Below are 20,642 nucleotides of genomic sequence, written 5' to 3'. Positions count from 1 at the left end.
AGGCTCGTAACCGTGCGCAGTAGTGGGGTCCAGTAGACCGTGGTCGACTGCGAGACGCCATGTCCAACGACGTCGACGGAATCGGTATTCGGTTACCCATTTTGAGATGATACTAGCGCGGGAGGCGGCATATGTATGCGCGCGTACTAGGCGCCTTCTTGTCTACTAGTCATCAGTCGCCTTGCCCGTGACATTAATTCCCCGCTGACATCGAGGGCATTTTCGCGCCTAGGCCATACTTGGTTGGAGCTCGGCGTCAACGTGTTGAATCTACTTGGTAATTTGCGGGATTGGTTCGCTCGGTTCTATGTGGGAACGCAGATCGATCCTCTAGGCCCGGTCGAGCTGCCCGCGCCTCAGGGTGCCTGTCCGTCGGGATTGCAACTTTGCGCGTTGGGTATAAGTAAGGGTGTGGACGTCCGTATAGACCAGGCTCGTACATACCGATCCTGCCCTGCAACCCCGCTCCCCTGTCCTACACCACCTTCGCCCTCATGTGTTTTTATGTCGTCACGTACGCCGACTGGCTGTGTAGCTACCGCCAGAACACTGGGAGACACCGCGTGAGTATTGTGGTCACGGATTTTGTCAATATATAATAACCGTCGGGGATCGATAGGTGGAGTGCGCCCGACCGAACTGCCGCATGAGCAACCGCCACCCCATCGACGGCCATGACTGCCACCTTCGCGGGTGCATTTCTGCCGTGTAGGTGACACGCTCTTATCGTGTCTGGAAGCGTACTGACCGTTAGACGCAGACAACAGCCCGAGCAGCACCTTATCATGGAAGATAATAGGGTTGTCTGTCCCGAGTGTCGTGCGGCGGGGCGGGGAGCGGGAGAGCATCCGGCGGCAACGAACGGAGCGAACGGAGGGGCCATAAATTACCGGCGCATGATCTCCTAGCTTTCAACCCCCTCCGCGACGACGACCATTGCATCGATAGAGAGGAGCGAGGACGGAAGGGTCAGCACGACTTGCAGATGTGTACGGCTCGGATTTCTCTTACCGACTGGGAACTGATAATGATCATGCCGAATGTGCGCGGACATGCACCGATCGTGTGCCTGGCCAACGTTTGAGGAGATTCGTGCCGTGTCCTGTCACCGGCGGGTTCACCGGAAGAATGTCAGCAGATGTTCTTCTCGATCCTGCGGCTGCCGCACGTGTGGGTAGAAGGTAGTCCTCGCATACGTCCTCGACTTGATCAGCGGCTCTTATGACCCAAAGTGGAGACGTGGTCTGAGGTCGGTTATGCGTGAATACGAAGGTTAAGCTTTTTGTATGGCGTAGACATTGCTCGGTATACTTATATGGTAGGTGCATTGTACGACGAGGGGTTGCGGCGTGTCCAGTCCTGGCTCTGCTTCGTCGGAGTGTATGTTTGTAAGTTCCCAACATACTAGCTACGTCGTGCTAGAAATGCAGTGAGCTCTCTGATAATTCACGACGAACAACTCCAGTCCGAAGTTTAGATTCGGACACAGGTCGTGTTTCGATACGAGAACGCGCCGCTTGGTGTCAGGTACCTAGGTGGGTCCATCGCGAAGGTCATCACGGTGCAGGAGGAACGACGAGAACACTCTCCCTAAAACAGCCTGAGCCAAACCGCAAGTCTAGATCGATTCTCGCGAAAGCCTAAACAAAGTCGAACAGAGTGTCACCGGTGACGCATATATTAAGCGCCCGAGTCACACGCCTCGACGCGCATCGAGGACGCGCTCGCGCCACACCGTGTCTTGCTCCCAACCTCCTCCTCCTCGTTGTTGTCTCGCGGATTGGGACTTCTTGCTGCGACGCTAGACACCTGTGTGCGAGGTAGACTCTACTAGCAAGCATCATGCCCACCGCATATCACCCCGCACACCTTGTGCCTCCTCTGTTCGAGCAGAACGCTGCCGAAGACTTTCAGCGAACCGGGAGGACCGTCTCCCTGGCCGTGTCTCCAAGAGATGATAGCATTGCGGTTCACGCCGCGCCAAACGTACGCTCCGTTTCACGAGGCGCTACGGGGCGCCATCGCTGACGGGAGGTGGCAGGCGGAGCCTCATGTATTGAGGTCACAGGGCGCGTCATATACCAAGGAGCAACAGGTCTATCTGGCGGGAAGGAGTCAGGCGCCATTATCTGAGCGAAGAGTGGTATGTGGCCTAGGTTCTGCCGAGGAATGCGTGTCAAATGACGCGCACTGCAGTTCGTTACAGACACCTCCGTGATCTTCGCGGCGGTCCAAAATCTGCTCAAGGTTACCGGCGACAAGAAGGTCAAGCTGTCAGTATGCATGTGGTAACAGGCACTTACCGAAAATATACTTAACTAATCTGATAGGGTGCAGAGCGAGGAGGACACGAGAGCAGTCAGCAAGTTGGCCAATGACTACGTCAATTTCTGCAAAGAGTGCTGCTTGTATGCATCCGTGAGTCTCGCTACATTCTCGAAACCGAGCGTATGTCTGACGAACCTGAGTATCAGCAAAACATATTGCGCGCAGAGCAGTTGCAATATGATGCAGAACACTATCGTTGCCTGTGGACATGCTTCTCCCTCTTTGCCGTATTGTACCTTCCAGAACCGGGTTTTGATGACGCCCCCGTGGGTGATGAACTAATGGAGTGGCTGAATACACACTTCATTCAGCCTTCCACACAGGAAGGGGACGAACTCAGTGGCCAAGACAGGCCATGGGAAGATCCCGCGTTTTGGCCCTATCTCACGAGGTACGTATGCTAGAGAGACGATCCAGAGGAACTCAGCTGACTGAGGTACAGAACAGTGCTGCGAGGCCTCTCCAAAGCCTCCGCGTTTTTTCTGAACACCCTCTCCGAACATCCTTCCGCATATTTACAGAACCTCGCCCAGCAAATATCCCCCCTAATAACCAACCACCCTCGTCTGCACCAATTTTCCGCCGAGCGTGACTTTGCAGTCGCCTCCCGGCGCTGGAAAGATAAGGTGAAGACGCTCCGGCTCGAGCTTGACCGTGTGCCCGAGAGAGCGCGAGATGACGGGTTTGAAAACTGGTGGGACCGATTTAGCGACATCGTCGGCATTCTGGAAGGGAGAGGGGACGTTATGAAGAAGGTGTGCATGGAACTAGACGCGGACTGGAAGGAGGTCTGTTCTGCATGGGGCGTCTTTATCGACACGCGGTTGCGAAGACAGGACCTGCCGTGAGTTCCCCCTGCATGTCCCCGTGCCCACGTTTGGCTAACAGCACTACCAGAGAGGTTGTCGCTGAGGTTCTAGACGAGTTGCCGCCTGACCCAACGGACCGGGAAGATATGGTTCACTCTGCGTTCTTCCTTGGCAAACCCGCCCAGGCGCTTTCAGAATGTGCCCTCCTGGACGGCTGGCTCGCGGCGCACCTCGCAGACCTGATGGAACTCATGGAATTGATCGACGCAGAGCCAGACGAGTAAGTTTGCTGTATTCTTACCGTCCAACCGTCATTAACAGCTGCCGTGAATAGCTCCGAGCTGACGCTGCGTCAACACCATGTTCTGGGGTACGCCGAATATTTGCACACGGACCCCGCTCTATGGCGCATTACAGTGGACTACATGTACTCCTGCGGCGAAGTCGGGCGGGAGATGGCTGACCAGGTCCTGATGCGTGTGCCGCTCCGCCTGGAGACGCCGAACGAGGCCGATGCAATTGGAGACGAGGCCGCGCGCATACGAGCTGGCCACCTGGCTGGCGTGCTGAAGGACATCAACGAAACCTGCTTTGAATACAAAAGAGAGGAAATCCGGCGAATGGTGTGCAGGGTGCGCCCTGGATTTAAAGTCGTAGGCAGAGCGTTCCGACTGACCCGCGGATATAGATAGCCACGCAGACGTTCATCAAGGAAAGGAAATATGGCTTAGCCATCTCCTATTGCACATCGGCGGAGGACTGGGTTGGCCTGGGGCGTGTGGTCGATCTCGTCCTGGAAGAGTACATAGGAGAAGGTCAGTTGACACCATCCTGCGCGCAGCTCTATGACAAAACTCACCACCACGCCCCCTCCCATCTCCAGGCTCCGAGCAGTTTGCGCAGCTGGTCGCCAACATCGCGCCGTCCCTTCAAAGCCTCCGCGCGGATGCCGGGGCGAAGATCCCTGCACCAGGCGTCTTCCTACACCGCCTGATGTTCGTGATACGGTTTGCGGAGTTTCACCAGCGGCGCGCGAGCGGCGACGGCCAGGGTGCGGCGACGGATGTCGTCGCGATGTTCCGGGAAGACATCGTCCCCCAGGCGTGGTGGGCGGTCCTTCTCTGCGACACGGTGGAGCTTCTCCAAAATGGTGCGTCTGTGCCGCGCGACGGCGCGAAGAAGTAACGGCTGACGAAGCGCGGCGCGCAGCACTCTCTGCAGGCGGCGCGATGTTCTTCACGTCGGAAGACGCCTGCCTGCTAATGCAGCGGCTGGAGAGCATCCATATCATGGCTGGGCAGGGCTGCAGCGACGACTATCTGCCGGTGCTCTGTCGGGTAACAAAGCGGGGCGAAAAACATGCGCTGCAGCGGCTCGAAGTGGTCAGATTGTCGCTGGCGCGATACTACGCCCGCTGCGGCGCCATTGGCGTTGGCGGGCGACCGAACGGCTGGGGCTACTAGTACTAGAGCGGTCTGGCGAACCTTGTCTGCTGGCCAACTTGTCGGGCTTATGACGAGATACGGAGAGCGAATATATATATTGTGGAGTGTCCGACCCGCCGACAAACCCAAGATGAGCCGTACGTTGTTCCGCCTGCATCGTGCCCGTTGGTCGTGGATCACACAGATGGCATAGCGGCGGGGGACGGGAAGAGATTGTGCTATCGAACGCGCCGCTAGTCGCGCTGGAAGAACGCGGGGAAGCCCGAAGCGGGTCAAGGTTTCCTCGGCATCGTCAGCAGGCTTTGCCCTGGGGCGCGTTCGCAAGACACCGCCCGAAGCGAGAAGATGTCTGCGGTGCCGACATGCCACAGGGTGTTGAATGGGGTGGCTGCGGCACAGAGGCCTCAGGCCTCGGGCCCAGGGCCTTGTCTAGCCCTGCGATAGGGTGAAAGACGGGACGAGGACTGGGGCGAGGAATATTGAGGGGAATGAGTGGAGTGTCGGTATGTTGTGTTGGAGGCCAACTTGCACGATCTGTTCTCGCTGGTCCGCCCGCCAGTGTCTTCAGTAGAAGCTCATACCATGTCCCGACCGAACCACCGCTCGGATTTGACGGCTGAACCCCGTGACTCGTCCCAAACCCTCCTGAATAGCGGCGAGTGAGGCTGCACAGATGTTGCCGGGTCCGAGCGAGATTGGCCGCGTTGGCTAGCGGGTGAGAAGCGTGCGATTGACCGCGTTGGCAAGCGGGTGAGAAGCGTGCACGCGGGCGGCGGGAGGCCTCTCCATGGCAGGCAAGTGGCAGTTGTCGAGCAAAAGCATGAGGCGCCGCAGGGGGGTCGGGGTGAGAGGAGGAGTCCATCGATGTCTCCACTTCCCAAACGAGTGAGGCGGCGCGTGAGAGATGGCGGACGCCACGCGCATACGCCCAGGTACGCCCACCCCGCCCTGCTTCTGGCGGCGTGCTCGGCGCGCCTGCCATATTCTCCTTGACGCGCACTACTGCGCCCTCGACGCCGGGATGCAGCCCGCGATCGTCAACGACCCGCTTCCACCCCCTCCTAACTGGATATTGCCTTCGCAGTGGTCGCTTTATTGAAGCACGCCTGCAGGTCGCTGCACGCACTTCTGCGCCTCCTTGGCCGGCCACAACGGCTTCTGCAGCTCATTCGACCGCCAGGAGATCGTTCTGCGGCCCAGGACGATGTCACCCAAGTTACGCCGTCTCCTCCGCTGCGTATACGGGTCTTGTCGCATCTTGACCCATTTCACGTAAATTTCGGTGCGGTGGGGGGCCCGCGCCATAGATCCCCCGCCGGCCCATGTGTGGTCCCGTCTTGACGTGGAGCCCGAGGTGCGGCCGGGCGGCGGGCGGGCCCCATCGCCTTCCCTTCGTAGCGACAGGTAGCGACACTTGCGAGACTCCGTGAATAACGACGGCCACGACGCCAGTTCCAACGTCCAGCTCCGGCGCCAGATACGCACTTTGCATCGGTGCGGTCGCGATCGCGGGATTTCGGCGCAGCTCTGTCTAGTGAGCAGACGCCATCTTCCAGACACTGTAATGCCGCTGATTCACATCACCGACAAAGGATGGTGTATTGCTTTTCGTTGCTGGATCGCTTGCGCGGATCTGTGCCCAACGGACGTAGGTGTAAGGGACATTCCACGAAGGTGCGAGTTAGATTCCAGACTTCGCAAAGAACTCGCCTCTGATTCAGGTATCAAACGCAGCGTCCGACATGTTATGACGGCTTGCATATGTTGCACGGAGACGTCCAGCGGTCTGGGAGTGGTGCGTCCAGCGAGCCTCCGAACTTCTTGCCTGTGAAATGCTTTACTGTCATTGTGAATTCAGCTACCAGAAACGGACTGCACTAACTGCGCACTTACATATGGTTGATAGGACAGTGCACCGGAGGGTGGCTCGTGTCGCCCATGGGAGAGGCGCCGCCGCCTCAAACAGAGCGCGAACCAGCCACACTGGGGCCTGAGGACAGCGCGAGGGCGGGGAAGCCATGCACTTATAGTGCGGGACGGACGCCAAACCTAAAACCGGCGGAAGGAGAAGAGTGCGGCGCTGGCACGGATTGTGGACAGGTGTGTATGTGTGTTGGTCAATGCGAGATGGATCTGATACAGCATCTGCATCTCTGAGCTCAATCGTGGGGCTATCTGGGATTGGTAGCTCCTCCCGATCGCAGGGAACCGAGACGAGGGATCGGGAATTGCCCTGGAGCTCGCATATGCCCAGGAAGGACCCCGCGATATTCCCCACGGACATATTGGGCGTGGCCTGGGGTCAAGCCGCGCTCAGAATGCAGCGTTAGACCGCCTCCGGAGTCCGAGCGGCCGACTAGGCCAACGGCGGCTCCGGCCGTGTCATGCCAGCAGCCTCCACGGCATGCGCCTCTAACGCCCACGTCGTGGTCTCTACTCAGCCCTCGGAGGGGCGCTCTCGGCTACTGCGCAACGTACGCCTCCGACACCCACCCCCTCCTCCAACAACTGCCTGGGTTCTGGTGCAGCCAGAATAGCCAGAATCCGATCTTCCGCCTGTACTATCCATTAGCCGAGGTCCCGGACTCACCTATTGCCTGCTGTGCTATATCTTCACCAACGCTCGCCTTCTACCTCTCCCTATGCTTCACCCCTCTGCCCCTCGTCCAGGCCCAATTTGTGCGCAGCACGAGATTCGCCGTGCCGAGGTTTCCTTGGCTGCTATTTCTGCTATTTCTTACTATTCGAGAGGACGATGGAGGACGCACGTAGCGGGGTTGGTTTGAGATGGGAGGGTCGCTTGTAATCGGTGAGTCGTTTACGCTTCGTCGTCGTGTAATTCGACGGCGCGTGCTCGAGCACGGATGATGGGGTCGCTCCGGTAGAGACGGCGTTGACGCGATACTTGGCGGGACCCTGCATGCTTGAGGCTCCGCTGTGGTGTCCTACGCTATCAGATGGAGGCTCCTCGCATCGCTACCACTTCTCACCAAGTGCGAGGGTGGCTGCCGCTGCACAGCGAGTTATCTTTCCCTTTACAGCATTCCCTGTCATCGCAGACACGTTTTTCTATATGTTCCCTCGGCTGAAATGCACAAGACGGCGGCTTCTGCGTTACGCCGTGTTACTAGCAGCTGCGATGGGGGGATTATGGCAGCACACCACGCCCATGGCCCATGCCACGGCTATGTCTGCTACGCCTTCGCCCGGCAAATCGAGTGTGTCGCCTCGTCGTCTAAGATTTGTCAACAGTGAGTCACTCCCTTTGTATGGCACATCTTATCTCCGCAGCTAACTAAACTGCTGGCACGCAGGCGATCTCACGCCGAGAAGTCGGAGGCGCATGGGGTGGTTTCGGACTAATGTGAGGAAGCATAGTTGGATCGTGCTCGAAGGCCAGGTGGCGGCGGATTTGATGCATGTAGGGGTGTGGCAGCCCAATGATTGAAGACATTGTACGGCAAGGTATAAGTAATACCCATACTCTCTACCTGTCTTGATTGTGGGCGTGGCTGGCTGGCTTGAAGTAATGCCGGTGGGACATCTGAGCGCCGTGCGAGGTCGCACGGCGACCCGCAGCCCGCCTGCAATGCGGGGTTATATTGATCCAGTTGGACACTAGTCTTAGCTGTTCTGTTTAGCGGCCATTCTTGAAGTCTGAATACCCGTCGATGAGGCCGTTACCCGCGGGATGTAGCTGTTGGAAACACTGTCCAAGAGACGGAACCCGCGGCCACCGCGTCTAACGTCGTGTCTGTGCTAAGCTGCACTGCGGCAGTCGCCTCAACCGCACAGGCGTGGTTGCTTCGGGCGTCCGCTGGCCATTCTTCGGTCTGATACTAGACGACCTCTCCGTGTGTCTCGCCCACAACTTGAGGATCTATGGCGACCGGACACCGCAATAACGACACCGAAGAACTGTAGGCACGCCGTGCGAAGTTCAGAAGTTACTCCACACGTCTAGCCGTCGGTCAAACCGGTCGGTGACCAACTCTGATAAATTCCACTACATATCCCTCCAATGACCATCCCCGCCGACCGCCTCTTTTGCGGTCTGCTCCCTTGACTCCCAACGCTTTCAACAGGTTCCCATTCTCTATCATCCTAACGACGTCGCCGCCGCAAAAATCCCTCGATTACTAGGCTCCCGACGCTTTATTCTTCCACCCTGCCAAACTCAAGAATCTGTCCGCGGACTGGTGTGGATGTCGTGTCGTGGACCTGCTGACCGATCGTCCGTTCCAATAGTTTACGGGCGGTACCAGGATTCCATCGGAGGGAGAGGACGAGGAGGCCCCCCAGGTACGCCCCCCGCTTTTGCTTCCACCCTGTATCCCTTGCCGCCTACAACCACCCAACGCCCAGATCAATATAGGGTGCATGTGGCCTCCGTCGAACCTCCGCTGTCAACTACCATCATTTCCGGCTCCTAGTCGATAGTCTGGGCTACGACTCCCCACTGGTGTGCCAGACCCTTCGTGCGGCGGTCATCACGCCAACGAGTTCAAACTTGGTGGTCGGGCGGTATCCACCAGCTTCAACGACGCTCGCGGAGTATAGGGCAGGGTTCCTGTGCTCAACAAGGGGCGCACACTTCCGTGAGTCCTCTATTCAACCCGCGGTGCTGAACTGCACGGTAATGCTGACCCGGATCGCGACCCGTCCCTTGGCGCGATTATAGGCTGGCACACGACTAAAACCTACAGGTACGAGATTTATTACAGCCTGCGTCCCTTCCACTGTGAGCTAACGCATCTGCAGCGCAGGAAGCCTATTTTCCGTCCCGCCTAGGGTGGATGCAGCTTTTTCCGCGGGGCGAAGAAGGCGCAGTTTCAGGGTAGGTAGCCCTTCCCCTTAGAGCCTCAGTCGTGATAGGCCACCGCGCGTTCGCGATCGGACGCGGGCAGCCGCCCCAGGCCCTCCCCCACTGTGCCCCACAAGTGCCCCGCAAATGCCCCGAGACGAGCGTGTATTCAAGTTCGCAACAAACCGAGTGCGCATATTCGGCGCTGTTACTGGAGGAAGCCATACGAAGCGTGCTTTGCGCGAGAGTCGCGCCGCGCTTCTAGCCGCACCTCCCGGATGGACAGCGCCCAAAATCCTTTGCAGACGCGGTCCTCGTCCAAGAGCCGACATGCGAGGCCCAGCCTTCAGGGAGAAGCTGTCTGGGCTCGGCAGCTCGAGACGTCGTTGAGGCGCCGCCCGGTGCGGACGAGACTGACTACATGCGCTCAAACCGCTGATTGGTGCCGAACCGCGACCAGTTTGAACGGGGGTCATCTCTTGTGGTGTAAGGAGTGTGGTTGAAGCATGCGAAACGCGTGCGCCGATCCACGAGGACAAGACAAGCTCGCCATCCACACGACGCGGCGCGACCCATGTCGGTCCATGTAGGTCCTTTATGATCAGGCACCGAGCACGCCTAAGATCGCTGAGATCGACCATACAGTATATGCGGCGGGATGTCTAAGCACAGAGGAGCAAGTGGCGGGATTGGGGCTACTGCTCTCTGCTGCCGCTACGCCGCTCATGTTTCTATCGCATTCGCATTTCACAGACGGTGTTGATGTAGCTGGTACGGATGCTGTGCCACCGCGACGCCTTCCCGCATGAACCGTTCTCGCAGGCCCGGACGGCACGGGGTATTGCGCGTGTCGATGGAGGGCTACGACACGTATACGTCGTTGGGTGCAAGCAGTACGTCTCCCGTTCTCGTATGTCCCGAATGAGTGCACTACGAATACTTATCGCGATTTTGTGATTGTCATGCCTAGACCGTCGGCCCGGGTGCCAGAATTCTGAGCGTGTCTCACAGATCCTCGCAACGGTGCGCTCGTCGTCTGACACCTCCATCGCCGTGCGACAGTGCCTCGATCTGCCAGATGGTCTTCGGCTGGAAAGCGCGGCAGAGCAGGCTACCCAGCTCTCGCACCATAGGCGAGCATCTCGAGCTCGCACCTCCTGTGACCGCTGCGGGACGACTTCGGTTGCCGTTGATGACCACCGCTCGTTCGAGAAATCCAACCACCGGCTCCCAGGCTTTTGGCGGCGCCAGCTCCCGGGGCATTGGTCGACGCTTACCTCGTCGCGCGCCTAGACAATCAATGTTCATTCGCGGAGCCCCCCGGTCGGCTGGGCGAATCGCTTCGATCCGTTGCTGGGCGGCGTCGTTGCATGTGTTTGTGGGCAACGGTGCCTTCTCGAACCGCGTATGGAACGCCTCGACGTCGTTCGGTCGCAGCCTGCGATGTTGTCGCGGCTTCCTGGCTCAGCGACCCACGTTCGAGATGCCCCATGACGGCGGAATGGATCGCGGGGCTATATGAGGCGCGGTGTGTTTGCACAATCATATACAGACAGGACGGGGACTAATGGTACATTGTTAGCAGTGCGGACCCCTCCGGGCATAACATCGACTCGCGTTCATCTCCAATGGCATTGGCAGCCTCCAAATCCCCGCACCAAGGCCCGACCTCGCACCTCAGACGGCGGAAGCGACTCCATCCCCAGGCGCCTGAGCGTCCTCTGTGGCTGGGGGTGCCTCGCCACTGTCGCGGCTGTCGTGCGTGCGCTAGACTGGCACGTCTGCATCCTGGGCGTGGATCTGCGCCAGCGCCGACTCGCGCAGTTGCTAGAAACAGATCAGGGGGGGTCCGCTGGTGCACACGCCGCGCCTGACCCACAGAGATGCAGGCGTGGCAGGGGAATCAGAGGGCGTACGTCGTTCTGTGCCTTGCGCTGCTGGAGGTCGTCGAGGTGCCCGGCCTTCTGTGCGAGGTTCAGCCCCAGGCGGGCTTCGCGCTGCTGGTTCGTCTGCGGGGAGGGAGGGTGAGTGCTGGCCGCGGCGGTGGGATAGTGCGGCAGGGTGGGTGGGGGGTTGGCGTACCTTGGCGGTCTCCGCGGCCTCGTCGACGGCGCGCTGGGAGTTCACTGCGTCCTATGGACGGCGGTGAGGATAGATGTGCGTGGAGGATGGCAGGTGCGCACCTTGGTGCTCTTGTCGTGCGTCTCCACGGCGTCGGCAAGGTCCCGCAGAGTGTGGTCGATGTGCTTCTGCTCCGCGCCGGCCTCGCTTATTATCGACGCCTCGAGTTTCCGGTTCTCTGGATTCGGGGAGGGCGTGCAGGGACTTCCGAAGTGCGGCATGGTGAGGGGGCTGAGCGAGAGGAGAGCGAGAGGAGAGGCGTCATGCTAACTAAGTAGTACTAGTACATGCAATTATAGAGATGACGACGTCGTGTTACATATGTGGATAGACGGACCTAGAGGCTAAATCCAGCCCGCGGAGTGAGGAATAGGAGCGTCATGGCCATCACATTCATGGTGACGCGGTTCGGACCTGCCCCCGAAGTGCACGGCGCTAAACGAGCGCTAAGTGCTGCTCTCACGCGTCATAACCAGTAACCAGTCCGAGCCTGAGCGCCGCGGAACGGTACGTGAGCAGCTGCAGACATCGGGCAAATACAGAGAATGCCTTTTCTTCATGGTATCTTATGCTGAATATCTTCGGGGGCCTCTGATACATCGCCATATATGTTTTATTATGATATACAGGACGTGGCATAGGCTGATCATACAGTTGCTGCACACTGAGAGAATGCTCGGTGATATACCTAGGACCGCATAAATCATGGTGTCATCACTCGATGCCGCCACATAGCTAGCTGCCATCTGGCACACCTAGGCAGTAGCAGCGTCTTCCGTGCCAATCGCAGCAATAGCAAGCGCGGCAGTCTCCCAAGTAGGCGTTGCGTCCGGTGCGCTCGCGCGGCCCTCGTCGGGACTCGCGGCAGCGGTTTGGACGTGGGGCTGCGGACTGGTGGACTCGCGCAGTTGCTAGAAGGATGTCAGAGTTTGGGCGCACACGCGTCACAGGAGACGATATCAGCACGACTGAGGCGGGGCACGTACATCGTTGTGCGCCTTGCGCTGGTGCAATTCATCGAGGTGCCGGCCCTTCTGCTCGAGGCCTTGTTGGAGGTGGGCTTCGTACTGCTGGTTAATCTACAACAAGGAGGCGGTCAGACTGTAAGCTGCAACGAGACTCGGATCGGCCTACCTCCGCGGTGATCCTCGCGTTCTGCTCGTTGGATATGGCGACCTCGTGGTTGTGGGTAGCGCGGTTAAGGGCCTTGGCAGTTTCATACTCGTTCTCGATGGCCTGGTCGACGGCGCGATGGGCGTTGTATGCAGCCTGAGAGCGAGAGTGGGGTTAGTGGCGACCGTGGATGTGCCCGGACAGCGCGCCCTTGTACGCACCTTGACGCTTTTGTCATGGGCCTTCTCGGCGGCGGTGAGGTCCTTGATAGAGTGGTCAAGGTCCCTCTGGTCTTCGCGAGACTGGAGGTCTGCTAGGACCGGACTGGGCGTCTTGGTGGCGGCGCTGTCTTGCTTCCCGAAAAGCAGCATAGCGGGGGATGGACTGGCGCTGGAGTGGTAGCGGCTTGCGAGGATACTGTGATGCCGGCATGATGGATGCACTTTATAGACGGGGAGCACAGCACTATGAGAGGGGGCCTGGCGGACTCGCAGACGGGAAGATCATTGAGCTGAGGAGGAGCAGAGATGACGGCGCCCCACCGTGGAGTCGCTCAGAGTCGCTCTTGCATAGCGGGAGAGCCACACTGGAGTCCTTCTATCGACTGCACCCGGGCTTCAGCTCAGCGGGGCCTTGAATGACGTCGTGAGCGCGCGAAAACAGAAGGGATGGTCGATATACCTGGGGCCTCATTACAGGTAAAACGTGAGCCCGTTGTACCATATGCAGAGGTCTGAAGTCAAGAAAAGAGCAGATCAGCCAAAGCTGTTGCATGACGCGTACGGTACGAGTCCAAGAGGGTTGCGGGCGTCTAGCGGGCGGCTCGCACTCTGGGCATCGCGGGCCGGCGCGTAGAAGTGGATGCTCGCGGTGAGGAGCTCGAATGCTCTTGCTGCTGCCACCACCGCGTCTTGCCCTCGCCTGCTCTCTGGCCCTGGACGCGTCGTGCTCATCTCCGGAAGGCGACACACGGCAGTGGGCGAAGCATCCAATCCGCTCGCGGGCATTACTCAAACTCCCTTTGCCTTGTTACGACCCAATCACGACTCTCACGACTTCGCGTTCCGTACTGCTCTCTGCTGTGACCTCTCTTTGCGACCTTTGTACGACTGTAGCATCTGACCTACTTGAACTTGCCCTGGACGATATTCGATTATGGCGGAGATCGTGAATGGTCGCTGCCATGCAGAGCGAGCCCCCCAGAATACCCCGCCCTTGATTCAGAACGGAAAACTGGTGCTGCAAGGTATGTCTAGAGCATTACTCGGCGGCCAGAGTGTTACTGAGCAAAACCGCACCACAAGCACATCACGTACGCACCCTGCTCCCATACGATTGAAGCTGTATCTCATGCCGCCTTGGTCAGATCGGATGGATAGTGTCTTCGGCCTTCACTGTCGTGGCAATGGCAGTCTCATTCTGGCTTATCAACAAGCACACCCAGTCGTACCACAATGTGAGTGAGACTTGCTGCATTGGCAAGGAAGAGCCGTAACTGACAGGCACAATCTACCAGAAATACGAACAACGCTGTAGGTTGCCAATCCTCGTGAAGGGTTATGGACGTTGACACGTTCTAAGACATTGTCCGGATCCTGTTCATGGTGCCGTTGTATGCGCTCATCAGCACAGCGTCATACTTCTGGTGGGTGCGTACAGTTCTCCGTTGCTATTACCTTGTAGCCGACAGGAGTTAACAAGTATCGCCTAACTCAGAACCATTCGACGCCTTTGCTCCTCATCCGCGACTGCTACGAGTCCACTGTGTTGACAGCGTTCTTCTATCTGCTTCTGCTCTACGTGTCCCCCGACGTGAATGTGCAGAAAGAGATCTTCCGCAAGGTAAGCTTGAACCGCTCGCTCAAGATGATATGGCACAATTAATGCACCCATCCAGAACGGCTTGTCGCGAGAACATGACAGGCGGAGACGTAAACGGGGCGAGCCTCCGCAGAAGTGGATGTTGCCGCTTGGTTTCATGCGCTGGAGACCGGAGGTATGTGCATCCTGGTTCACGAGTATATGGTACTAGCTGACGATCGTGGCACAGGACGGTTTACACTTCCTGCAGATCATGAAATGGGGTGTATTGCAATACTGTGTCATTAGGCCGACGTTCGTCGCCGCCCATTATTCTACGTCGTATGCTTGTCTCATTGGTACTATATTCAGGACTACCCTCGCTGCGGTGATCCTCGACTACGCGGGTTTGTACTGTGAGGACTCCTGGGGCCCCGGCTGGGGTCACATATATGCGAGTCATACCCTTTTGTCAGCGGCACCCTGGCTAACTTGTCACACAACAGATCACTATAGTCGTGTCCGTATCTGTCTCAGTCGCGATGTACTGCTTGATCCAATTGTACATGGCCGTCAAAGTAGAGCTCGCACCGCAGAAGCCGCTTCTCAAGTTGGTCGCCATCAAGGCAGTCGGTCAGTATACTTGCCAGTACTGGAGATTTGTCCTGCTGACTTTTCATTCCATCGCCCATTATCGATAGTCTTCCTCACGTTCTGGCAGGCAACGTTCCTCTCTGTGCTCACGTTGTTCGGAGTGGTCAAGGACGTAGGTTGCTCGTTGACTGTGTGCGTGAGTCACTCGCTGACGACAACGCTGTGCCTATCTAGACCCCGTACATGACCGCCGACAACATCAACATCGGCATAGGTGCTATCCTCGAGACCGTTGAGATGGCGTAAGTACTCCTAGTCAACGGATCCCAGGCAACGCTAACCCGTCCACGATAGTTGCTTTGCAGTCCTGCACATCAAAGCCTTCTCGTACAAGCCCTACTACGACCCGGAGAACCCCACCCCGCGCTGGCGCTCGCTCGTGCACGCGATGAGCTTCAAGGAGACGGGCCGTGAGATCTGGGCGGGGCTGGTGTATATGGTGCACCGTAGCCGCGGTCGTGAGACAGACCCCCAGGCGCGCCGCGAAGCAGCCCTCGAGGACGTCTTTGGCCGTTCGAGGATCGCGATCCGTCGCGAAGCCAACATGTCCGCCTCCGGCCAGCCGATGAGGCCGCCTGAGAAGGAGCTCAGCGTTAGCGTGGACGTAGAGAAGGAGGTACATGTCAACAACGAGCGTCAATGGCTCGGCGTCGGCGATGACTACATCTACGGACTTGGGTACCAGGCGAAGCCGCGCCGGGAGAAGAGCGATGGGCTGGAAGAGCAGATCGACAGGGAATTGGCGAAGCGCGGTTATACCCTACGGAGTAGGTCACTCCTCGCCCGTTGCCCCACGTTTGACTGACCGACATGTGGTAGACAAACACGCAAGCAGCGCACAATACAGCCCCGTCGTCGATGCCGAGGCTGCAGGTCACGAGCAACGGCAAACGTCGTGGTGGCGCCGCGTTTACAACCGGCTCTCCCAGTCCGGGCCTGATGTCGACACGGAGCAGCCTCTGCACAACGGCCCACATGGCGGTCTTCCCAACGCTCTCCGTCGCCTGTCAACCCGTCGGCGCTCAAAAGACATACCCACGAGATTTGGTGCGACTCCGCTCTCACGCGACGTGCATGAGGACGACTACAACGATCCGCCACCCCCATCTGCCATCCGCACATACCGCGAGAGCAAGCAGAAGCAGGGTGTCAAGCGCGAGCCTCCTCCCGTTATGTCCTCGCCTCTGCTTTCCGCGTCGTTCGCGGACGTCCCCAGCCCACTGAGTTCTCCAGACATGGGAGGTCCCATTCCGCTCACGCCGCAATACAGTCCCGCCGCGATGCAACATGCATGGGCGGCGCGACAACATCTGATGGTCCCTTCGCCGACTCCCCCGTTACCGACCCCCGCTACGGAGTCAACCCGGGACAGCTTCCTCGAGCGCGCGTTCGCCGCCTCCATCGAGCCGGCCTCCTCAGCCGAGGTGCTCTCTGCAGCGCCCTCTTCGTCACAGTCGCACCACAACCACGTCAGGCTCGGACCCCACCCCGAGATCGCGATGAGGACGAAAGCGCTCCCGCAGGCGCCTCTTGTGCACGAACCCACTGTCGTTGCAGGCCCCTCGAATCCGCGTTCTGCAGGATCACTTGCATCCCCGACGGCCGCACTGGATGGTCGCTTCCCGCCTGTTCCACCTGCAGACACGTCCTCGCCACCAACGCGACCGTCTCCGCAGCGCATAGTACCGCCTATCTGGACGCAGGACGACACTCGTGGCCGAACACGCTCTTCGCGCCGGCACGACTCCGCCCAGTTTTCTCCAGGGTACCCCGGCCAGTTCCCTTCTTCACACTCGCCACCTCAGCTACAGCGCGCCGAGGTCGCGTACTCGCGCGGTGCGCCAAGAAGGAACTCAACGGCGGCACCGCAGTACGTCGCCCCGCCGAATCGTTTCGTGCCGACGAGAGGAAGGATCGTGCTGCCCGCGCCTCTGGCGCCCCCAAGCCCTAGTTCTGCGAGGGACTCGTTTGCCTCCTCGCGGTACAGCCCTCCGGGGCTGCCTACTGGCCCGCTTCCGCCATTGCAGAATCGACGGTCGACCGCGCCATATCCCGGGCCACACATCGGTTCGCAGAGGTAGCCATATCCAAGCCATCGGCTGATGCCTCTTTTTCCTACTCTTTTCGTGCTTCCCCCTATTGCTGAATTTATGACCTATTTAGTACCAGTGTCTGTTGTCCCGCTGTCACGAACTCCTCACGACCTCGCACGTTTCACTCTTACGACCCTCACGACTGGTGTAGTACCCTGGCTCCCAGGACATCGGATGTATTTCTTGCTATCCAACGCGGCTGTTGTTACTCTGACTACTGTGTGTGCAGGTAAGCGGCAAACAGGCGGCAGTAGGCCGTATATCTAAGCAACCGTGCGTTAGTTGCTCCTTCATCTCGAGGTCCTCGATTGTTGTTGCAGGCTTCGAGCGCATCGCTCAGGCGGTGACCCACAGTGCTGGCGGCGGCAAGCGTATCCTTGGCGGCAATTGAATGACACTCGCAAGCTTGTATACAGTGAAGCACTCAGCCTTCTGAGTAACCTGCCGCTGTTTTACGTTCGACATGCAAGAGCTATTGTGTGGCCGGCGCGTGTGGCCCTGTTGGATGCAAACATTCCCGCTTTGGGCGAGAGGACAATGTCGCGAGATAGGCGCCCGTCCTCTGCTATTGTTCTCTGCGGCCGCCGTTTGTTCTTCCCCTTCGGCATCCACTGTCGTCCTATGTTTGGCTACCGGTGGCAACCAACGCGCTCGAAAACGGCAGCCATTGTACTATGCGGAGTGCACGCAAACACGCCGCGCGCCGGTCGTGATGTTCCATTCTCTGGCGTACAGACGTACGACGGGATGGCATGCATGCTCCGGGGAGGTATAAAGCATGTGCATGGACGCTTGACTTCAGCGGAACCCTGCGCTCTGCCATCCTCCGCTTTTTCCCAGCTTGGTCTCCTTCCTTGTGCATATCTAACCTCTCGTCTGTGACGATCATATCCTACGGCCATCGTCTTATTGCCCGCCTCTGACTCGCACAACCGCACCGCGCCACATCACACCATCGCCACCTACCGCACATCCTCCCACCCAACTATCGACAATATGTCCTCTCGCGTTATTGCCGTTGCTTTCGCCCCCCGCGAGCACGCTCGGTGAGTACACTCGCCCCACCATACCCGCAGAACCTTCGCTGACCGAATCTATTCAGCCCTTCGTGCACAAAGTACATCGAGCGCCGCATTATCCGCGCTTGGAAGGCGATCAGCCAGCGCAGCCGCAGGCACCACCGCGCGTCGCTCCTCCCCGAGGACTTCGTCATGCTCACCCAGCGCCGCCGCAGCGTGCGCTTCAACTGAACGCGCGCCGCCCACGCCGACCCCGGCGTATCCATTGCGCCTTCATCTTCTCCCGCACGACCTCTCACGTCTTGATGACGTTCCCCACACGGACACATCTATCCTACTCCCTCTTATTTGAGCCCACGGTGGCTTCGGACACTTCGCGACACACAACTGTAGCTTATCACACACATCACTGGGTACGAGCTGTAGTATTTAATGGGACTCTGGCGTCGGATCCTTGTACGGGCTTATGTATCGTTGGCGCTTATTAATTCAGATGACTATTCTACTACCACTGTGCAAGGTCAAACAACACGATATGCAGTATCTAATACAATGGCTACCAGTACAGATTAAGTGAGTATAAGAGCAAGGCACAGGCGACGACTTGGCTCTACCGAGCAGCAGGCCACTTCATGCACCTTAATCAGCGCACATCCACAGGATAAGCTTTCAGTACGGCATCGTACTCACCTGGCCCCCCAAATCCTGCGCGAACTGCTCCACGTTCGCGCTGACCCACTGTGCGAGGTGCAGTGTGGCCACCTTGAGCATATCGAGCGAGTCGAGGCCGTCGACAACCTCCGCGGTGAGCTCCGCGACGCGCGTGTTCGCGAACGTCAGCACCCCCGCGTTCGCCTCGACGATGCGCACGACTTGGCTGCTCAGCGCGGCCGTGCGCCGGCGCAGGTACGCGACTTCCCCGCGCGCCTCGTGGCACTCGAGCATCTGCTCCTCGCGCCGGGCCTCGCTCCATGTGAACTGCCGCATGCAGTCTGCGAGCGCGCGCTCGTGCTGGGATGGAACGGGGCGTCGTTAACATCTAGGGATAGGACATGCGGATTGGTACGTACCTCGGCGATTTGGTTTCGAAGCGCGTGGAACGCGCGCTCGAGCCGTTCCTTCTCCTTGCTTTCCGCGACGAGCCGCTGACCTATCGCGTACGCATTCGCTTTGGCAGCGGCGAGCTGCTCCGACAACTCCATCTCTTTTCTGTCGCGTTCCTGGTCTCTTCGGTCGCGCTCTTGTTCCTGAGCATGAACCGCATGTTAGCTTATCTGCGGCGAAGGCGGAGGTATAACGGAATGACCGACCCTTTGCGCATGCTGCGCCTCAAGAGCATACAGCATCTGGTGTGCGTCGGCGAACGTGACAGCGTACTCATCTGCGTGCGCAGACGTGGTCGCGGGTGGCGACTGCACAAAATGTGAATGAGTACCTAGCCCCGACATTACTGAACCGTTCTTGCATAGGACATACCGTGTACCGCTGCTGCGGGGAAGGCGTCTCCGGACTGGCATCCAGACGGTGGTACTGCCCCGGCATGCTGTTCATTAGCAGCCCACTTGGCTGCTCTTCCGGGTCGAGATATGAGATTAGAGAGGGAGTGCGTCCCAGTGGGGGGTGACTCTGCACCTCCGTGGGTGGTGGTGTCAAGAAAGATTGTTGCGAGCGACTGCACACGGGCGTTGCAGCCCCCCGGGTGGCAGAAGGAAAAGAAGAGCCTGCATCTTCAGCGAAGGACTGTCTATATAACGGGCGCTAGTGTGCTCTGACGCGATAAAGTGGACAATAGACAATTTGGTCGGCGGGGATGCCAAATCGGGCTGAGGGCGGGAGTATTACAATAAAGGCAGTGTGGCCTCGGCACTCTGTCTAAGATGGAGGATGAGATGGCGGTCCTAAGTTGCCCAATCAGCCCGTAACTCTCACGCGGCGGTACATACCGTGAGCTTCGTGCAGCGGAGCGCCGATGCGGAGAGCATCCGGTCGCGAGGGAAGAGTCAAAAGTGCTCAACTCTATCAAATCAGGCTGTGATAGCTTGGAATACAATAACGGGCGGAGGACGGGGATCGCATATGACCAAGCACGCGAGAGAGAAGCTTGTGCCGATACGGACGAGAGCGGGGGCTGCGAAGGTTGTTACAGACGTGCAAGCCCTGGTGAATGAATGGTAGCAGGAAGCGGGGAACAAAGCACACACCGAGACGGGTCGGGATGTGTAGCATTTATCTTGTCGGTTATCCCTACAAAGCGAAGGCGCATGCCTGTTTCTGGAGTGAGAGGCTTGATTGCTGCGGGTCTGATAGTGCCAAATTCGTAAGAAGGTGGGTCACGGAGGGTGATGACAAACCGCACATGACATAACAGGTGAGAGTCGGAAGGGGCCACAGTGCCAGTATGATTGATCTAAAAGGGTTGAAAAGAGGGGTGATTTGGAAAGATCACGAACTCATGG

The 20,642-nt window shown here is 58.5% G+C and overlaps 8 protein-coding genes across 8 annotated transcripts; 3 read left to right on the top strand and 5 right to left on the bottom strand.

The window, feature by feature from the left end:
- Nucleotides 1-1,842: 1,842 nt before the first annotated feature.
- TRAVEDRAFT_123029 (uncharacterized protein) lies at nucleotides 1,843-4,600 on the top strand (the record flags this gene model as incomplete). Its single annotated transcript, XM_008040400.1, has 11 exons — nucleotides 1,843-1,986; nucleotides 2,048-2,143; nucleotides 2,197-2,277; nucleotides 2,347-2,418; nucleotides 2,475-2,719; nucleotides 2,771-3,172; nucleotides 3,226-3,417; nucleotides 3,472-3,769; nucleotides 3,826-3,952; nucleotides 4,021-4,287; nucleotides 4,359-4,600. 11 exons carry the CDS (start codon nucleotides 1,843-1,845, stop codon nucleotides 4,598-4,600), a joined length of 2,166 nt encoding a protein of 721 aa, XP_008038591.1.
- A 2,549-nt stretch (nucleotides 4,601-7,149) lies between these two features.
- TRAVEDRAFT_28943 (uncharacterized protein) lies at nucleotides 7,150-8,068 on the bottom strand. Its single transcript, XM_008039981.1, has 3 exons — nucleotides 7,879-8,068; nucleotides 7,745-7,845; nucleotides 7,150-7,405 (listed from the first exon to the last, which is right to left on the bottom strand). The coding sequence occupies exons 1-3, from the start codon at nucleotides 7,925-7,927 to the stop codon at nucleotides 7,313-7,315; spliced, it is 243 nt and encodes an 80-aa protein (XP_008038172.1). The 5' UTR covers nucleotides 7,928-8,068; the 3' UTR covers nucleotides 7,150-7,312.
- Nucleotides 8,069-9,398: 1,330 nt separating this feature from the next.
- TRAVEDRAFT_28942 (uncharacterized protein) lies at nucleotides 9,399-10,168 on the bottom strand. The gene is made up of 2 exons (XM_008039980.1): nucleotides 10,032-10,168; nucleotides 9,399-9,972 (listed from the first exon to the last, which is right to left on the bottom strand). Exon 2 carries the CDS (start codon nucleotides 9,960-9,962, stop codon nucleotides 9,804-9,806), a length of 159 nt encoding a protein of 52 aa, XP_008038171.1. The 5' UTR covers nucleotides 9,963-9,972; nucleotides 10,032-10,168; the 3' UTR covers nucleotides 9,399-9,803.
- Nucleotides 10,169-10,899: 731 nt separating this feature from the next.
- On the bottom strand, nucleotides 10,900-11,758 carry TRAVEDRAFT_58596 (uncharacterized protein). Its single transcript, XM_008040399.1, has 4 exons — nucleotides 11,570-11,758; nucleotides 11,469-11,519; nucleotides 11,303-11,395; nucleotides 10,900-11,213 (listed from the first exon to the last, which is right to left on the bottom strand). Exons 1-4 carry the CDS (start codon nucleotides 11,726-11,728, stop codon nucleotides 11,154-11,156), a joined length of 363 nt encoding a protein of 120 aa, XP_008038590.1. The 5' UTR covers nucleotides 11,729-11,758; the 3' UTR covers nucleotides 10,900-11,153.
- Nucleotides 11,759-12,466: 708 nt separating this feature from the next.
- Nucleotides 12,467-12,991, bottom strand: TRAVEDRAFT_123258 (uncharacterized protein; the record flags this gene model as incomplete). Its single annotated transcript, XM_008040398.1, has 3 exons — nucleotides 12,467-12,567; nucleotides 12,623-12,776; nucleotides 12,842-12,991. The coding sequence occupies 3 exons, from the start codon at nucleotides 12,989-12,991 to the stop codon at nucleotides 12,467-12,469; spliced, it is 405 nt and encodes a 134-aa protein (XP_008038589.1).
- Nucleotides 12,992-13,663: 672 nt separating this feature from the next.
- TRAVEDRAFT_148320 (DUF300-domain-containing protein) lies at nucleotides 13,664-17,443 on the top strand. The gene is made up of 14 exons (XM_008040397.1): nucleotides 13,664-13,866; nucleotides 13,925-13,928; nucleotides 13,983-14,076; nucleotides 14,137-14,152; nucleotides 14,202-14,269; nucleotides 14,337-14,462; nucleotides 14,518-14,616; nucleotides 14,671-14,735; nucleotides 14,793-14,874; nucleotides 14,927-15,053; nucleotides 15,122-15,186; nucleotides 15,249-15,316; nucleotides 15,369-15,841; nucleotides 15,894-17,443. Exons 1-14 carry the CDS (start codon nucleotides 13,776-13,778, stop codon nucleotides 17,153-17,155), a joined length of 2,640 nt encoding a protein of 879 aa, XP_008038588.1. The 5' UTR covers nucleotides 13,664-13,775; the 3' UTR covers nucleotides 17,156-17,443.
- Nucleotides 17,444-18,163: 720 nt separating this feature from the next.
- Nucleotides 18,164-18,417, top strand: TRAVEDRAFT_47413 (uncharacterized protein; the record flags this gene model as incomplete). Its single annotated transcript, XM_008040121.1, has 2 exons — nucleotides 18,164-18,213; nucleotides 18,270-18,417. The coding sequence occupies 2 exons, from the start codon at nucleotides 18,164-18,166 to the stop codon at nucleotides 18,415-18,417; spliced, it is 198 nt and encodes a 65-aa protein (XP_008038312.1).
- A 241-nt stretch (nucleotides 18,418-18,658) lies between these two features.
- TRAVEDRAFT_71904 (uncharacterized protein) lies at nucleotides 18,659-19,859 on the bottom strand. Its single transcript, XM_008040396.1, has 5 exons — nucleotides 19,663-19,859; nucleotides 19,497-19,598; nucleotides 19,257-19,433; nucleotides 18,877-19,197; nucleotides 18,659-18,814 (listed from the first exon to the last, which is right to left on the bottom strand). Exons 1-5 carry the CDS (start codon nucleotides 19,735-19,737, stop codon nucleotides 18,797-18,799), a joined length of 693 nt encoding a protein of 230 aa, XP_008038587.1. The 5' UTR covers nucleotides 19,738-19,859; the 3' UTR covers nucleotides 18,659-18,796.
- Nucleotides 19,860-20,642: the final 783 nt, after the last annotated feature.

This window comes from Trametes versicolor (genome assembly GCF_000271585.1).
Source record: "Trametes versicolor FP-101664 SS1 unplaced genomic scaffold TRAVEscaffold_6, whole genome shotgun sequence".
NCBI classification, from domain to species: Eukaryota; Fungi; Basidiomycota; class Agaricomycetes; order Polyporales; family Polyporaceae; genus Trametes; species Trametes versicolor.
The sequence above is the reverse complement of the archived record's forward strand: the minus strand, read 5'-3'. Positions and strand labels throughout refer to the sequence as shown.

Coding starts and splice junctions, on each gene's coding strand:
- TRAVEDRAFT_28942 (XM_008039980.1), bottom strand. CDS start 9,962: ATGGGTCGCGCCGCGTCGTGTGGATGGCGAGCTTGTCTTGTCCTCGTG.
- TRAVEDRAFT_148320 (XM_008040397.1), top strand. CDS start 13,776: ATGGCGGAGATCGTGAATGGTCGCTGCCATGCAGAGCGAGCCCCCCAG. Junction 14,463..14,517: donor AGAAAGAGATCTTCCGCAAG/GTAAGCTTGAAC, acceptor GCACCCATCCAG/AACGGCTTGTCGCGAGAACA. Junction 14,736..14,792: donor TACTGTGTCATTAGGCCGAC/GTTCGTCGCCGC, acceptor TACTATATTCAG/GACTACCCTCGCTGCGGTGA.
- TRAVEDRAFT_28943 (XM_008039981.1), bottom strand. CDS start 7,927: ATGCGCCTCCGACTTCTCGGCGTGAGATCGCCTGCGTGCCAGCAGTTT. Junction 7,846..7,878: donor GCCTGCGTGCCAGCAGTTTA/GTTAGCTGCGGA, acceptor TGCCATACAAAG/GGAGTGACTCACTGTTGACA. Junction 7,406..7,744: donor TGGCATGGGCCATGGGCGTG/GTGTGCTGCCAT, acceptor ACGACGACGAAG/CGTAAACGACTCACCGATTA.
- TRAVEDRAFT_58596 (XM_008040399.1), bottom strand. CDS start 11,728: ATGCCGCACTTCGGAAGTCCCTGCACGCCCTCCCCGAATCCAGAGAAC. Junction 11,520..11,569: donor CGCACGACAAGAGCACCAAG/GTGCGCACCTGC, acceptor CGCCGTCCATAG/GACGCAGTGAACTCCCAGCG. Junction 11,396..11,468: donor AGGCCGCGGAGACCGCCAAG/GTACGCCAACCC, acceptor CCCTCCCCGCAG/ACGAACCAGCAGCGCGAAGC.
- TRAVEDRAFT_71904 (XM_008040396.1), bottom strand. CDS start 19,737: ATGAACAGCATGCCGGGGCAGTACCACCGTCTGGATGCCAGTCCGGAG. Junction 19,434..19,496: donor AGGCGCAGCATGCGCAAAGG/GTCGGTCATTCC, acceptor GTTCATGCTCAG/GAACAAGAGCGCGACCGAAG. Junction 19,198..19,256: donor TTCGAAACCAAATCGCCGAG/GTACGTACCAAT, acceptor GTTCCATCCCAG/CACGAGCGCGCGCTCGCAGA.